We start from the raw sequence: 17,405 nt of genomic DNA on the forward strand, positions 1-17,405 counted from the left end.
TTTCCTTGATTTCGGTTTTACCAATCCATTCCTAAATACACAGTTCGAATAGCGGGTGGCGAAACACAAGTAATTTTGGCGAAACGAATTCACATTCAAGTCATTTGAACAAAATTATACACACTGGGGCTTAAATAGTACTTACGGTGTATATCAGCGATGTCCAAGTTGGTTGCTGTGTATGTCCAAACTATTAGGGTCAAATATTTCTAAACTTCTCATGTCAAAATTGATAATTTGTGTCCACTGATCAATTTAAAAAAAAAACTTTTCCTCATTTCCATTGTATAGAAAAGATGTAAAAACAAACTCCAGAAGCCAAAGAGTCTTCTATCTTATTCTTAGGACTCAGGATGCAAGTATTAAACTTCGAATGAAGATTCGCAGCGCTGACATTAAAAACAGCAGACAGTAAAGGGAGAAACATTCTAACTTGTAAATTTAGTCTCAAACTACCTGATATTAGCTGCATCCTTGTCCTTCTGAGACATGTGGCTGCTCTTTTCAGTGGCTACTTCATGCTCCAACTCCTGAATTCGACCTTCGATTCTATCGATGTAATCTTTCTTCTCTAGCAACTCCAGCCTCATTTTTTCAACTGTTCTATTATTCACATATGCTGATACTGGAGAACTAGTTGTACTAGTCCTCGCCAACTTCGCATTGGGCGAGGGCGATAGCCTTGAAGGTGAAACTGATGAATTTTTCTTGTTTTGACCTGAGTTGACCTCTGCAGGACTTTTATGAGTATTGATTGGCACGTTTGATTCTGCTTTATGATTGGCTGTCGTGGGTGAAGATGAGGGTGAAAATGGGTTGCGCATATTGTTGTTATTGTTAGCCATCATCTGCTGTAAACCACGCAATTCGGTATCCCGGTCATCTAGCAGATCCCTAGATCAACATTAAAGAAGTGCCAGTGAACTCAAGGAAACCGAATACAATTCTTTATGAACATTTTTCAACTTACAAAAAAATCCATCATGTTAAAACTCTTTGAATTTGAAGAATCCTTTGAGCTTGACGCTTTTTTCATAAAACTAATCCAATTAGAGAATGTTGAAAATTAAAGTACCTTTTGGAAACTATGCACATTTTTTCACGCAACTTCCACTTTAGCTAATGGTGGGCGTAATTTGCCTTCCTTTTACCAAATCAGCTAAAAGTAAAAAAGAATCCAAATTTCAAACTGTGAAAAATCAGGTTTAAGCGTGAACAATTTTTAAGACAATTTCCCAAACGCCGCACGACCAAAATAAGTGATATAATCGAGAAGTAAGCAAGTAAACCCATTAACAGTTAAAAGTTGAGTTTGAAAAACTGAAATTGAGATATCCAGGGTCTTATCAGTTAAAAACGAAAAAAAAAAATCATTTCTGCGAATCGCAGAGGATCAATCACAGTCTATATACCCTTTAACAGAAAAACTGATAATTTCATCTACAACTACCACCTGCCAAGGGTTACACGCTTCGACATCTACAGGCAGCAATTAATGAACTTTAATAAAGTGAATATAGCGCATGCTCTTTGATAGCACATCTTCGCAACATTATTTGTTATAAATGTGGTAGTTACTTTCTATTTGTAATATTTTGTATATAGTTTGTATAAATTTTTTAAATGTCGGCTTTTTCGAAAAAAAAAATCCCGATTTTTTCATTACTTTTCTAGCCCCACCAATTCATTGTTGATTTCTTCCAAAACATTTGGAAGACCTCAGTTAGCCAATAAAAATTAGCGCCCAATCCGCAAACAAAAACTCTGATAACATATGCCAAAAAATCCTGCTTTCGCATAGTTTATGCGACGTTTGGAACACAAGCCGCGTCTTTTTGACAAACGCTATCCCCTTGAACATAGTATATTGGCGCCAGAGGCTCCTTCAAAAAATTAGGTTGGCCAGCCAAATACGGATTTTGTTAGATAACAGCACAGCCGCGAAGATTAGGGGGCTAGTTCATTTGGCAGGTCGACCTTTTAGAAGGCTACTAAATCAATGGAAAACCAAATGCGAACTTCAACTTCCGCATGGGCTAGTAGCAAAAACTTGCTCGACTGCGCTCACACTGAGCGCGAGTGGCAGAGCTAGGGTCTATCAGTGTTTGCTTCTAATCTATTCTTTATAAAAATATTTTTTTTTGACAAATTCGGAGATATTTATATAATTGGTTAAATGGGAACTCAAGCCTTCCGCACTCGAATACCAAATAACTGGACTTTTAGAAGAGTACCGAAGAAAAATTGTTTTACGATTGGCTAAAATGAACTATTTATGGATATATTTAACTTCATTCCAACTGTGTTATGGATACAACTTTGGGTTTGTTCAAATTTTAGAACGAAAAAGAACGAAAATTGTGAGGCTATTTTGTTAATTACTGTAGTAATTGAAGGGTGTAGCAATAAGCATGTGTGCCTAATAGAATCCTAAAATGCTTCATTGGGCGTTAATTCAGACAACGAACAAATTAGCTTAAACTTTCGATTAACATTTCGAAAGGCACCCTAATCTAATCAGCAAAATTGATAAAAAAACAAAGCTTGAAATAATGAGTGAGTCAACTGCATTCTTTTACATAGCTTTGCCGGAAAAAGGTTTGACTACAAATGAGGAGAGTAGTTTGTCTATTTTGCTGAAAGACAGTAACAATAAACAAAGTTTACGTCTCTTTTTGTCTGATATTTAGTTTGCGCAGCTTTATCTTTTCTTCATCAGTGTGAATAGTACAGCAAAAAATCAAGACATATAAGCAGAGACACATAGATGCAAGGAAACAGAAAAAATTGACTACTTTTTGAAAAACTTCAACTTTCAAATTTCAAAGTAAAAAATCAATGGCCTAAACTCTCTCTAAAAGTTCCATTTGAGAAAACCGGATTAATCGATAAAACTTTACTCCGCTCGGAAATCTAAAAAATTAAATTCCACTTTCAAAAGTAGAAGTCGTTAACGTTTCTTCGCGCCTTTTCCACGTTCATAATCGGAGTGCAGTTTACCTAAATTTCAGCAGCTGAATTTAAATTGAACTAAAAATTAAACTAGATGCATCAATATGTATGAATGCTTATTTGTCGTTATTAGAGCATGTTAAGACTTTTTCCTGAAAAAAAAGAAAAAAATCACCAAGACATATTAGGAGTGCTGAAAAAAATCACCAAGACCTATTAGAAGTCTTCACTATCTTCATTAATCTGAAAAATATAACAATTTGCAACGATAATTGTTTGTTCAGAAAAATTTATAACGCCGCGCTTGGGAAAATTTTGTTTGTTTAACAAGCGGCATCAATCAAAATGGCACTTTTGTCTTTTCAACTTCCGTACATTTGAATATAATTACTTAACGTCAGTGATTTGGGATGAGGAAAAACAGTATTGACAATAACTTTTAGCACTGTTTAACATTTTGCTTTTCGGCAGTTGTACTTGGGCTATGTTGTAATGCCACTGTAAAACAAATTTAAGCAATTTTATCGAAGAGTTCGACATGATTTGAATTTCATTTCTGAATTAATTACTTCTAGCTATCCAAGTGAACGAGCATGATGAAGAGACCGAATGTTGGAAGTTTACTTTTAGTCAGTTTAAGCCAATTAGAATTGATTTTTCAAAAATCTGAGAAATCTCGACCTCAAAGAAAGCGAAAAAATCTTGGCTATTAAAACTAATTGCGAAATCGAAACCGGGTATTGAAAAAATACCTAAAACCGATTTCAACAAAAAAGAAAAAAAAATCGTTTATCTACACGAATTGTACAGCAAAACTTTGGTGTGGTGCTATAATTCGTTTCCAGTGTTTTCAGTTAATAATGACCACGGTTTTAAGTAATTCAGCCAATATAACTGTCTAACAATTCTGATTGGTCAAAACTTTTCCATCATTCGGTCCATCCATCATGAGACTACCCTCCCCAACGATTATTCACGGAAAATTGAAAGGCAAATTGAATCAAAGTCAACAGCAAAAATGCTGAGCTCTGTTGGCTGCAAAAAATTCTTTATCCAAATGAAAGATCCCCTCCCCTAATTGGTTTAGGTTGATGTTACACACTTGGGCCTTTGCGTTAGCATTGAATGCTTTGCCAATATTTTCACCTTACAGCGATGATTACCACGAAAACGTCCACACAATTAAACAAGACTTTTAACAATTTCCACGGAAAACAAGGATAGCTGGTTACTGTGAAAGTAGCACAGAATGTTCCGAACATAGTCTTTAAATATCTACAAAACACTTTTTTTCAAATTAGTATAGCTTTTTCTGCATGGTGTGATAAAAGGATCTGAAATAAAACTATACTTTAGGGATATTCGACAGTCATAGTAATATAGGCAAACCGGACAACAGTTTTTGAGAAAAAAATGACTAGAAAAACAAAACAAAAATCAAAAAACAATTCAATTGTTTTTCTTTTTTTTGCAGAAATTTTTTGAACTTTTGAAGTTTTTGATTACCCAAATGGCATTAAACATCTCCAAAAACTAATTTTACTTGAGTAATATTACATTTAAGCATCATTAAGCTATTGTAAATTGCCTATATTGAGAATAATTAAGCCTGCTTGTGAATTTTTTAATGTGGTTCAAATTCAGACTGAAAGGGCTTTAATTTGATGTATCACAGTCCGATGATTATTTGTGGTACCTGATTTGCGTGAACAAGAAAAAAAACTAAAACACACCCGAATACAAAGTTCCTCCCCATTTTCAATGGTCGGAACAATAAACAAGACCCAAGGGCTTGAAAATTAGAACTTATAAAAAAAACTCAAGGAAAAGCACTTAACTGCCATCAGACCACAGCTTTTAAGCAGCCCTTCCTTTGGTAGTATACTGCAGGTTACATATAGGCTTGAATCTGATCTGAATCAATTCAGGTGTAATAACCTCTTCGGTCTTTTTATTCACACCGGCTCAGGCGAAATCACAGTTCACTTTATATTCAAGCCACCCCCTCTTGTTTCATTAAGCACATTCTACCTTTGAAAGTAATCCCCCAATCCAATATCATATTTCAGGTGCAACAGTCCAGCCTAAATTCGGACGGATGTTCAACTAACTGCCATATCTTGAAGCCCAAATTACATCAGAATTACGTAAATTACATCACAATTTATTAACAATTGCGTAACAACAGTGACAATCTGTTATTTTGGAGCATAACAAACTTAATTTTCGGTTTGTTGGCCCTTCGGCGTTTTGGCCAGCCTACCACCTATATTCAATATCTGTCACTGGGCGTTACTCTCTAATTCAATTTTGTCGGATTAGAACGAACTATACCAGATTTACAAAAAAAAGACACATTTATACGAATTCTGCAATTTTGGTAGTTAAGAAATTTGAAGAATTTTAAAAAAAGTTTATCTACTATGAAACGGCTAGCTCTTACTTACAGCTCTTTTCTTTAATGATTTTTGCCAGCTGCGCTTTAAAGCGACAGCAAAAGTCCACGGCTTCATCGCGAAATAAAAGCGCTCATAAGTTAGCATTAGTTGTAATCTAATTTGCGAAATACTAATATTAGTACTATTATCAAATATTAGTATTTTCAGTTCATTTGTCCTGAATTATTCACTTTAGAAATCTTTTTCTGCCAATTTTTCATACGGCCAAGCCAAAACTATGATCTCCACCTTCCAGAAAAAGAGAGTCAGAATCATTTCCAATAACATACCGAACTGAAAGGAGTCTCCCTCAACTCCAAGGAAAACAAAGACAGAAGTGTCTGGAAGTGGGATTTCCAAACACCTCCAATGACCCAAGAGAGCTATAGAAATGAAGCCATGTTTATCATTCACCCTTCATGAAGCCACAAATCACTTACAACTAGATTAAACTCGACTTAACTTTTTTCTCATTTTGAACAATAAAAGTCAAATTTCTTATGCCAATATAGTGCAATCGTGAACCAGCTACATACCAGATATGAATACCTAATGTTTGGACCATTGATTATGTTAGATTTCTGTCTTTTTCACAACTTGTAGTTGTCAATCTCTTCCATACAAGTCTTTAGATTAAGAAATCGAACAGGCAAAGACGTAAAGCATTAGAAACTAAACAAGATTAACTTGTAGCAAATTTCCAACATTTGGGAAATAATTCGCTTTTTCGGCGAAGTTTCCTCGATATTTCCTTGGTGGCTTAAGTTTCTTATTACCAGCATTTTTGTTATTAGGGAACATTTGTTATCTCATAAAACGTATCTTATCCCCTGAAACGGAACAAATGTTTAACTTCAACTCCTATTCCATTCACGCCAACTTAAGTTCCTCGCATAACGAGTTTATCTAGATTCAGCTTCATTGCGTTTCCAATAACAAGTAAGTTAATATTAATTCCAAAGAATTAAACATCAAAAAAATGTCAAATTAAGTACACTTAAAAGCATTACAAGCTGATGACTATAAGCTTTAAAAAAAGTCCAGGTCATAATTGTAAAAAAAAGCTGTCTAATGCAAACAAAACCTGAATTGAAAGCATTTCCATTGAGAGAAAACCCACCTACTTGGCACAGATAATCGCCGATAACGAACTCTTGCTGGAGATAGTTTTTTCACTCGAGCATACTTCACTACGTAGAAATTTAACCGCCCCCGGCTCCTAATTGATTCAAGAAAATTTCAGAAAAACGCTGACTGATACATAACATAGCGGATCAGTTGAAATTATCATCGGAGTTGAATTGCATATTTCACATCATTATTTTGTATTGTTCGGGGTTTTTTTTTACCCTAGGGGAGAAATTGTTGTAACTTTCACGCGACATTTGATTAAGAAAGAGTCCATATTCCATTATTATATTTCGCCAAAAAATTATTCGAATGAATTAGGAGAGTTACTCAAGAGAGGCTAGGAGGTTCTTTAACTTTTATCCAGCTATCTTTTTACAATCGATATGTTGCTTTGTTCATAAGTCGTAGTGGCCTATTGATCTGTCTGGAGATTTGTGAAGCGATATTCAGAGAGCTTCGGAATTACGAATTCCAGCTGACAGCAGTGCAATTGACTTTTTGAGGTAAGTTGAAAAAATGCGCCAAAAAAGTCTGCTTCACATTTCAAAAAGATACCACAAAATAACAAATACAGAAAAGGCCATACAATTCAGCCAAAGACAATTCAGCTGATATGAAATTCAGACAACTCAGCCAAAAATATAAAGACAATTCAGCCAACATGACAAAAATTAGAATTTCTTCTTAAATTATTTAATAGTGACCGCTGCAGTCGCGCCAACATGTTGTGAGCTTGCCAACAGAGGGTAGGGCTCTATACAAAACTTAGAGCCGATTATCGCCGCGTAGCGCGCCCACCGGCGACTTTAAATTGACAATTAACTCCAATTCCGACAAAACCAAGGCAAGTTGTTCAAATATAAAAAAGAAAGACGTTAATTTTCCCTTTGCATCCTGCCAGCCTTTGCCCCGACCCCGGCCTGAATCCTTCAATTTTTTTGCTTCTTAACTAAATGGAAGGAAATTGAACATAATGGATGATTTTACATCTCTTAATTGATTTAGTAATTCGATATAATTACTTATATTGAGAAATAAATAGGAGTAATAGGGTTCATTTAACCCCTCGTGGAAAATTTCTTATTAGTTTCAATTTTCAAATTCAATTTAAAGACGACTAAGTCAACATACATAAGTTTCATCCTCAAAACCAGACGAAACAGCATTAATGGAGTGGTATGCGCCACATTTTCATATCTAGTAGAAGGACATTTTCTCGTTCGCTTTTCATAAAACTGAGATAAAAACTTAACTTGAAACTTAACCCTCAAAATGGATATTTTGACGTGAAAAAAAATACAATTACACTTCCAAAGTTCGAACAGTATAATATTTGTGGTTAATTTTCAGCTAATTTTACACACAATTTGTATTTTTGAAGCTATTTTAAAACTTCAGAGCCTTTTATTGGTGAATCAAAACCTAATTCGTCGTCTCATTTCCACTTTCTTGTTTCATCTGCAGTTATTTTCACCTGTTGCCAGTTTTCCGGACCAGAAACTCAATCACCAGCCATTCAATTAGAAGTTAATTATCTTTGACAATCAAAATCAACTGCTGTCACACCATCAAAGGCTACAACGTCATCAATCATGTCAAATGTTGCCGCGCTTGTTATTATTGCTCTTGCCACGTTGCTGCCACTATTAAACATGGTTGCCGGCATGGACCGAGTGGAGTTCAGAAACGAGAACGATCAGCGGGGATCTATTGTGGAGATGCAAAGAAGAGACGACAACTACCTCAGAGCCACTAAGTCTCTGCCCAAAACTGCCACTCTGCCCATGAATGTATCCGTCACTATGAGGTACATTAATTCTGAATAAACTAAGCGAAAAGTTATATCATATGAATGAAATCTGTAGAACTTATGTAACTGTTACATAATTGTTACATAACTGTTATATACCACTTACGTATTTAGGGGGCTGGTTGATACTACAGCTGGTTTACATACCACCAAATACAGTTGCCAAGCGTAAATTGAAGCATTTTGTTGAAACTTAGTTTTACGAGCGTCCATTGCTGGCGTATAATGTACATAAAAAAATCACGTATCGAAAGCACCGAAAAATTGAACAAAAAAGACTTTCTAAAATAAATCAAAGATCAAGTAAAAATGACTTCACTGTTGAAGAAGTAATGCTGAACATGAATGGGTAGTTGAATTTTGTCACTAACTGTCCAGTTGAATTAACATTTTCATTAGTTAATCAGTGCTGAAAAAACCTAGCACCGGGGAAAAAAACCAGGCTAGAACATCGACCCTTCCCAAATTTATCACACGTTACTGAACAAAAAATGCTAAACGATTGATTGAAAAAGTCTCCCTTAGCTCTGATTCTCAAATTTTGAGCCTACCGTATTTTTAGTCTGGAAACAATCAGTGAGATCCGAACAACCCATGCGGTTATTGACCTCTACATGTCCGAAATGTGGAATGCCGGTGAGACCATCTCAGGACACCCTCCTCAAAAGCAAAACAACACAAGCTCCCCCTCCCGCCACCCCAAAAAGGTCAAGTTGAGTGGTGAGGGGAGTGATACATACACGTGGACTACAGACACTTATTTCTTGTTGGCCAAGCATGTCAAGTATTACACTGAGTCGCAGTATTTGGTCATCAAATCAGACGGAAACATACATAGAGGTAAACATAGTCTGGTCATTTGAATTCTGGTTAATTATTAAAACATTGGAAAAGAGCAGGAAAGCCAACAGACAGTTGAACAAGAGTCAGAAAGGAAACAGAAAAAAAAAGCAAAATTGACTTAATTTATGGAAAAACTTTAACTTTCGAATAAAAAAATCATGGCCTTATAACTCTTCAAATTTCAAGACCAATTTATGATTGAAAGTTTTCCATAAAAAAAGCAAGTCGAGAAAACTGGATCACAAGATAACTTTATAAATCCGTTCGGAATTATGAAAATTAATATTACTTTTCAAAACCTAGAGTCATTTGCGTTTTATCACGCCATTTGCACTTTTGCAATTGAAGAGGGAAATGCGTTTTCCTTGTAGAGTGAGAATTTGAGTTAAAATTTGAAGAAAATTCAAAAATCAAACAGCGAAAAAAAAAAATTGGACTTGAAAAAAACCACACGACCTCAAGGAGTGTCTTCACTTTATTCATTGACACTTAAAAAATTAAAAAATGGTTTCAAAAAGCTGACAAGCAAGTATGGAGAAGATGTAACAATGCCCGATTTAATTTTTCACAGAGGCGAAGCAGAGTTTCGCGTCACTTGCGATACGACACAAAAAGAGCATTGCATGCACAAACGCCGGCTTTAAATAAGTCTTTAGAAACACTTATCGAGCTGCAACGAAGCCGAAAAAAGTGTTATCTCCCGTTTAGACGGAAGCAAAATGTAGAAGCAAAACTTTGAAAGGAAACATTACATTTTTACACCCCACCCTTCAAAAACACAGAAGGATAAAAATCTGTTTTTAATTTCAAACAACGCAAAATTGGGTCACTTAGCCGATAAACCATAAGTCCAACAACGTGAGGCAAATGAAACTTTTCGCCAAAAAAAGGAAATTGCAAAAAGTCAGATTCACTAAATTTACAAACTATAGTCACAAATTAATTTAAAAAAAAACCACTTTCAATAACAATGAAAATTGCGTATAACAGAAAAAATCCGTGATGAGGCAACTTAGACGACAAAAGATAAGCAAACAAACAATAGGCCGACAACTATTTTGAAACGGATGATTCCCGCTTGAATAAAAACAGATTCGGCCCAAGGACTTTTGCCGTCCCAAGCATTGTTACCTCCAGAACTAGTGTGCTAGAGAAGCTAAGAAATTTCAACTGATTAAAAATCAAGCTATCAAATGATTCCACTGATTTTGCTGATTCAACTGATTTTGATAATCGCAAGCGTAAAAAACGAAATGGACTGAAAAAAATCGTTCCAATCTATGTAGTTGCCTTCACTACGTTAATTGAAACTTAAAAGAGCAATTTGCGAATCTAGGCAAAAGTTTGCAGTCTGTTTCGATTGTTTCACGCATTTAAATACTACTCATAATGCAAAAGTTTTTCCAAAAACGGCCAACTCCCCAAAACCAATCAATTAACTTGAACTTTTTTTGAGTGTAATAACTCGAATTTAGAATGTTCTAATAATTGCAATGTATTTCATTTGAGATCGGAAGATCCGCATTGAGGCCCCCTGTACACTGACAGTGCTCAACTTCCCCTTCGACAACAGCCAGTGTCGCATCCTGCTGAGTAGCTATGGCTTCCACACTGAGGAGTTGAGACTGCAGTGGAGTGGGGATGCCGTGCTATTCCCCTACCAGTATGACTCACTCAAGGAGTTGGGATTTATCATGAATGGAATAGAAGTGCTCTCTTATGAAGGTAAAACTGGATAGAACGTAATTGTACAAGCCAAATGGTGTATAAAGCAAGTCCAATTTGCTAACTCTCAAGATGCACAATATTTGAAAAACATTGACGGCTTGACTACTTCGAAAACATTTCCAAGCACACTCTCAGCACGCTACTTTCAGTTGCAAAAGCTATCAGGCAACAGAAAGCAGCGGATTCCTCATCTCAATTTCCACAAAGGATAACCTTAGACAGGCTGCACAGCCGTTGATAGCTCCTCTGCGATTCGCAGAAACCAACAAAACAGCGTTTCGGATCTGTCATCTCGGGAAGTTCCTTTTGAGTCGGATCAATTGCGTATTTTCAAACCAATAGTTTAACGGGGCTTATCTTGATTTTCAAATCAACAGAAGATGAAACTAGTGGTTTGAAAAGACGCAATTCACTCGACTCAAAAGGAACTTATCGAGATGACAGATCGTGAGCTCTATTTTATTGGTTTCTGCGAGTCGAGAGGATCAATACTATTTTTTCAGCCCAGTATGGACCAGTGTCCTACGACATCCTGGAGGCCCAGCTCAGTTTCACCCGACTCAGCTCAGTCTATCTCTACCAGGTGTACATCCCAGCTGCCTCTCTCGTAGTGATGAGCTGGGTGCCCTTCTGGCTCACTGAGGAGAAGTGTGGCACTCCTGCCAGGGCCAGTATTGGGGTCATGACTGTGCTGTCTATGCTCACTATTTGCAGCAATGTTAAGAACGTTGGAGGAGCGGTAAGATCAAGTATATTTAATTGTACATTCATCCATATAATTAATTCAGGGACGACTAGGGAATCAAAACGGAATTGGAACGACTCCATAAAGCACAAATTCAAAAGCCGTTTCCAATTTTTGCTGCGTCTTCTTTCTCTAAAATTTACTTATTACTATCCCATGAGCACTGTTCAATAGACAGAGATATACCAGATTGTTTGGCCATAGCTTAAGCTCACGCGGAATATGCTTACGGGTTCTATATTATTCCCCTTGATTGCTGTTTCGCAAGATAATCAGGAAACCAGTAGAGGTCCTCCATAAAAAAATTAAAAGATTGCATGTTCGACATTTACTTTGAGGTGACATGCTCTCAACCTAATCATAGATACTTTTGAAAATATCATTGGAGAAACCATCAGGAACGAAGATTTTGACTTAATTGCAGGTGTCGCGCAATGTGAGTCTTCTGGACATCTGGATGTGGGTCAGTTTCGGACTGGTAGTGTTGGCAATGTTGCAGTTCGCAATGGCTGACTTCCACCGCACAGACGACCGCATCACCTTCCTCGGCATCGGCAGACGAGACACCGACGTTACCAAACGAAAGGTTCCAATATAACTAATTACGATATAAAACATTAAACAATCTTTAGGAGCAACGCATTTGCTCACGCATAGGCCTTTACAGACCTATTCAGAAGCTGAAAAAATGTATTTATTTTCAAATTCCAAAAAGAGCATAGGCGTTGTGTAGTAAAAAATTAGCATAGACTTGTGTCTTCTTAGAAAAGTTCAAAACTTGGGTTGTAAATTTACCACATTTTCTGATTTTCAAATTAATTGTACGGATTTACAAAACCTGCAACATCGCCAAAAGTTCAATTATTTGCTCGATTTTAGATCGACAAAGTGGCCCGCTTTTTGTTCCCAGTCGTGTATTTTGTGTTCAATGCGGGATACTGGAGCTATGTGGAGTACATCAAAGCGACGTCCAAAAAAACTTCCGTCACTGAGTCCGAATCAACCGGCTGACCATAGACTACTCTCTAAACTTATTTCGATATTCTTTGATAAATGATATAGTCTATAGAAAATTAGTTTTATAATATAATATTTTACGATGATTTCCTGTTCCAACGACTCCGTAAAAGGTAGTAGGAAATAACTTTGGCGTAGGGTGTGTTATTTGCCGATTTTCAAGAGGTGTCCCACTCTTTAACCCTACGATATTTAACCCCCTCTGTTTACACCCCCTATATCATAACCAAGTAACATGATAACCCCACAACAATTTAACCCCCTTTTAATGACGATAATTAGTTTCAAATTAAGTCCTTTTTAGAAGTACAGGGGTAGTCCAGTTAAGTGTAGTAATTGAGACCTGAAAAGCTAGTCCTAATTCACTTGATGCCTCTAGCATCTCAAAAATAATTGCATTTGGTTTACGCGTTTAAAACAGAGATAGCCTACATGGTGCTAATTGAAGGCAACAAAAGACGTTTGTGAGTCTTATAAAAAATCATACTGCCTATTTCTTTAACCATTGTTATACCACTCTATCAGATCAGATATAATGTTTGAAGCGTCATTCCACTTTACTTTATCATCGAAAGACAAACAAATGCTAGTGGTATCAGGCCACGAGTATTACCTTAAACGAAAAAACAAAACAACAACAAATTGGAACTGCTCAAAGTACCAAACCCATAAATGCCGCGCAACAGCAATTACGGATGGAGAAAACTTTATTGAAACGAGGGGTCAACATAATCACGATATTTCCACGGCAAACCTGATGCTCGACTAGTTTTGAAAACATTAAGTCCTTTTTATAAGTACAGGAGTAGTCCAATTAAGCTTACTAATTGAGGCCTGAAAAACTAGTCTTAATTCACTTGATGCCTCTAGCATCTCAACAGTAATTGCATTTCGATTAGTTAGAGAAATAATCCCTCACTCACGCGTTTAAAACAGAGATAACCTACATGGTGCTAATTGAAGGCAACAATGGACGTTTGTGAGTTTTATAAAAAATCACACTGCCTATTTCTTTAACCATTGTTATACCACTCTATCAGATCAGATATAATGTTTGAAGCGTCATTCCACTTTACTTTATCATCGAAAGACAAACAAATGCTAGTGGTATCAGGCCACGAGTATTACCTTAAACGAAAAAACAAAACAACAACAAATTGGAACTGCTCAAAGTACCAAACCCATAAATGCCGCGCAACAGCAATTACGGATGGAGAAAACTTTATTGAAACGAGGGGTCAACATAATCACGATATTTCCACGGCAAACCTGATGCTCGACTAGTTTTGAAAAACATCAAGGAGCTAAGCGATAGTAACACCCCAACCGTCGCAGTCGCAACCGCCATTCAGCCAATTACAGACAAAGAAGAAAAAATAGGAAATTCATACGATAAAATACGAATTTGCTATTTAATCTATATTGCCAAGCAATAAAATTTTTTCCAAGTTTAATTATTTTCCTCGATTTTTCAAAATTGAGATAGAGTCGATTTGAAACCGGCAAAATAATAAATACATACAAGGTGTTGACTTTTCTTTTCCCTCCGCCCAACCCTGTAAGGTTAACCCATTTATTGTACCCTTGATATACCCGTTATCATATTTACCTGAAATTCAACTTTTTTTGGGAAAATTGGAAAAATTTTTGTGCCGCCAGGGATTCGAACCTTTGATCTCTAGATTTTGAGACTAACGCTTTAATCACTATACCATCAGGCCTTCGTTTGTCATCCAAATTATTCTTCCAAATTTGGCTCTTTGATCTTTAATTAAGCCCATGTTCGAGTTTTCAAAGCGTAGATCAATTCTGTCGGCGCCAAAAGATCAAGGTCAAGAAATTCAATAGGTTTTGGACTGTTTTGTATATGCACCAATTTGAATCATGTCGGTCGGATTCGTTTTCAAGTTCATATCAAAGTCTAGACTATCGGCAAGGTCATTTCTGTTCAAATCTAAAACGCATTTAGCAGCGTGCATGTTAACTCATTTTGGTTCGCAAAGTTTTTCGCAATTAAAGCTTTGATGTTTATCGACGATATGGTTCCGAATCGTTTTCAAGTAACTTTCAATTTGATTCTAACAATTGGTTTTAAAAAGGGGTTAAATTGTAGTGGGGTTATATGAGAGGGGGTTAAGAAAAAGGGGGTTACAAAACACGGGGTGATAAGCTTGGGAACCATTCAAGAAAGCTAGTGGATTGTCAAGAGTGGTATTATATTCAAACCTCATTAGCCATGAATCAGATTTCAAAAAAGTTCTCAAAGTGTTGAGAAAAACGCGTCTGACCTTTTTCGTTTTTCAGACTACAAGATGTCTTTAATATACGTTTTTCAAGGACTGCTCGCTCATTTCATCTGCACATTAATTATTGAAACCATTGCAACAGGCAGCAAAAACTGCCGAAGTTCATGCATTCATCAAATTTTCGCTGCATTATTGGCTGAATAATCAGATAAAACTTACAAAATTAAAGTTTAAAAACTCCAATTTCTCAAATTGGGTTGACCATCGACAAAAAATAATTATGAGGACGAAAATAGCTTAGAGCTTTATCAGAAATAACAAAATTAGCAACTAAGTTACATATTTAAAACGGGAAAATTCTTCTGTTTCAAAACTATGCGGAAAAAACAGAATCATTTGAGATAAAACATCAATTAACCAAGTATTTTACCCTTATTTATGAGCCAAACGAACTGACCTGTTTTAATGGAGTAATCTTTGGTTCGAATTTTGCAATTTTAATTACACCAGAAACTTTGAAAAGTTCTAAGCAGTTTCTGTTCTCCTCATTTTTTGTCTGAAGTTAACACGAATTTCAGTTATTTTAAATCAGCGCTGTATACGCTTGCTCAGCACAAAAGGCAAAAAAACCTGTGAACAAAAACAACCCAACTTAATCAGAATTCATTAAAACGTATTATTAAAACACCCTGTAGATGTCACAAATTTATGAATGACACACGATGAGAGACCGAACTCTCTAATTAATTCTCCCAAAATAATATGTTATTTTTATTACCACCCACTCTTGCGTTTTTTAACCGAGTACAATCGCCATTTATAGAAAGAAAATAACATGTAATTTAGAAAAAAGAACAAACTTTTTTGGCCCGACCATTTTTCGTCTTAACTCGAGCGACTAAAGCGAGCGATCACGCTTATTTATGCTTAATTTGGACTGTTTACAATAGCTTATTTAAGCTTAATTTTATTTTTTATTCAAGTAAAATAAGTTTTTGGAGATTTTAAATGCCATTTTGGGAATCAAAAGCTTCAAACACTCAAAAAGATTCTGCAAAAAATTGAATTTTTTTTTGTTTTTCTAGTCATTTTTCTTCACCCTGTTTTTACCCTGTTTTGCTATATTACTATTACTTTCGAATATACCTAGAGCATAGTTTTACGTCAGATCCTTTTATCACACTACGAAGAAAAAACTGCACTAAATTTTTTCACTGCAGAAAAAAAATTAGCGCAGTTTCTTGTAGTTTTTTAAAGACCACGGTGTGAACATTCTGTGCTACTTGCGCAGTAATCGGCTATCCATGTTTCCATTTTGAATTTTGTTTTCTTCAATTAGTGGAGGTCGAAACTTTTTGTGTTAATTGCAGAGCATCCGACTATCCTTGATTTTGATTTAAAATTATACACAGAGGCGAAGCTTCGCAAAAACTAGCAAGAACACGTTAAAAGGCAGCTCTATAGAGTGCAATGAGAAACATTAGAAGAAAGCCTCGAATTAGTAAAAATTCGGCTGCGTCTAAGATTCGAACCTGTGACCTAGAGATTAAGAGTCTCACACACTAAACACTCAGTCACGGATGCTTAATAGGCACCAAACACTAGACACATAAAAAGCAGAGAACAGATGCTATGCAATTTTCAATGCTACAGTGAAACTTCCAATACAGAGGCGAAGTTTCGCTTCGCAAACACTAGCGACAACACGACCAAAAGCAGCTCTAGAAAATGCAATAAGAAAAAATAGAAATAAGCTTCGAATTTGCAAAAATTCGGCTAGGTCTAGGATTCTATAAGCGACCTACTGCAATTAAGAGATTTTGAGTCTCACGCACTAAGCACTCAGCCACGCACGCTTAACCACCGACAATTACAAGTCACGAACAAAGCAGCTATATATGCTAATAAAATGCCAATGTGATTCAGCGAAAATGGAACCAAATACAAATAGACACAATTTTGCAAGTAATAACTTGGAATTTACCAAACTAAAGGCATCCACACTAACTTTGCATGTAACAAATCGCAAAGCAAAAAGCCACATTATGTATAAATTATGCATTTCAAAAACTTGCGAGATAGATTGCGAGTTATATTGTTTGCACTAATAGCTTTTTACGGTATTTGATGAACTAAAAATGCATCAACTGTGTTAACTTATTACTTTTCGAATGTCAAAGAATATGCTATCAAAAAGCTGTAAGGGCACCCCAAAATGGGCACCAATTTTTGCTACTTAGAATAGAAAAATGAAGGTTCTTAATAATACACTAAGCTGACGCTAGTGTAAATAAAGGAACTTTAATGTAGACTTTTATTTGCGAGTTAGGTTAGAAAAAAAAGAAGGTTCGTAATAATCCACTAAGTTGAGGGCTAGTGAAAACAGCTCCGCTTGTGGGAGCTGAAGGAGGCTTTGCCCTAAGGTGTGTTTAAGGACCTATTCTAATGCCACGACTTCCTGAAGATTTCACAAAAATTCGAAGAGCTGAACATCT

The 17,405-nt window shown here is 36.0% G+C and overlaps 2 protein-coding genes across 6 annotated transcripts in view; one reads left to right on the forward strand and one right to left on the reverse strand.

Annotated features, from left to right (window-relative positions):
• The window catches only part of LOC134844742 (centrosomal protein of 162 kDa-like), a 41,649-nt gene that overhangs the window by 10,707 nt on the left and 13,537 nt on the right, over positions 1-17,405 (reverse strand). Inside the window, exon 13 of the mRNA XM_063861556.1 lies at positions 457-894. Within this exon, the coding sequence (XP_063717626.1) occupies positions 457-894 (438 nt within the window). The remainder of the gene's footprint in view (positions 1-456; positions 895-17,405) is intronic.
• Positions 4,738-12,727, forward strand: LOC134844520 (gamma-aminobutyric acid receptor subunit rho-2-like). 5 transcript variants are annotated; one of them, XM_063861237.1, is made up of 8 exons: positions 4,738-6,329; positions 6,924-7,024; positions 7,986-8,328; positions 8,894-9,171; positions 10,684-10,899; positions 11,406-11,641; positions 12,072-12,233; positions 12,527-12,727. In XM_063861237.1, the coding sequence occupies exons 3-8, from the start codon at positions 8,114-8,116 to the stop codon at positions 12,656-12,658; spliced, it is 1,239 nt and encodes a 412-aa protein (XP_063717307.1). In that variant the 5' UTR covers positions 4,738-6,329; positions 6,924-7,024; positions 7,986-8,113; the 3' UTR covers positions 12,659-12,727. The 5 variants fall into 5 exon arrangements, with proteins under 5 accessions (XP_063717307.1, XP_063717305.1, XP_063717306.1 ...); XM_063861235.1 differs by having other exon boundaries at positions 4,738-7,024; XM_063861236.1 differs by having other exon boundaries at positions 4,738-7,024; positions 8,006-8,328.

This window comes from Symsagittifera roscoffensis, chromosome 4, assembly GCF_963678635.1.
Source record: "Symsagittifera roscoffensis chromosome 4, txSymRosc1.1, whole genome shotgun sequence".
Lineage (NCBI taxonomy): Eukaryota > Metazoa > Xenacoelomorpha > Acoela > Convolutidae > Symsagittifera > Symsagittifera roscoffensis.

Bases quoted from the DNA above. Each gene is read 5' to 3' on its own strand.
- LOC134844520 (XM_063861235.1), top strand. From the start codon at position 8,114: ATGTCAAATGTTGCCGCGCTTGTTATTATTGCTCTTGCCACGTTGCTG. The intron at 11,642-12,071 runs GTAAGATCAAGT...ACTTAATTGCAG, and splicing joins TTAAGAACGTTGGAGGAGCG to GTGTCGCGCAATGTGAGTCT. The intron at 12,234-12,526 runs GTTCCAATATAA...GCTCGATTTTAG, and splicing joins CCGACGTTACCAAACGAAAG to ATCGACAAAGTGGCCCGCTT.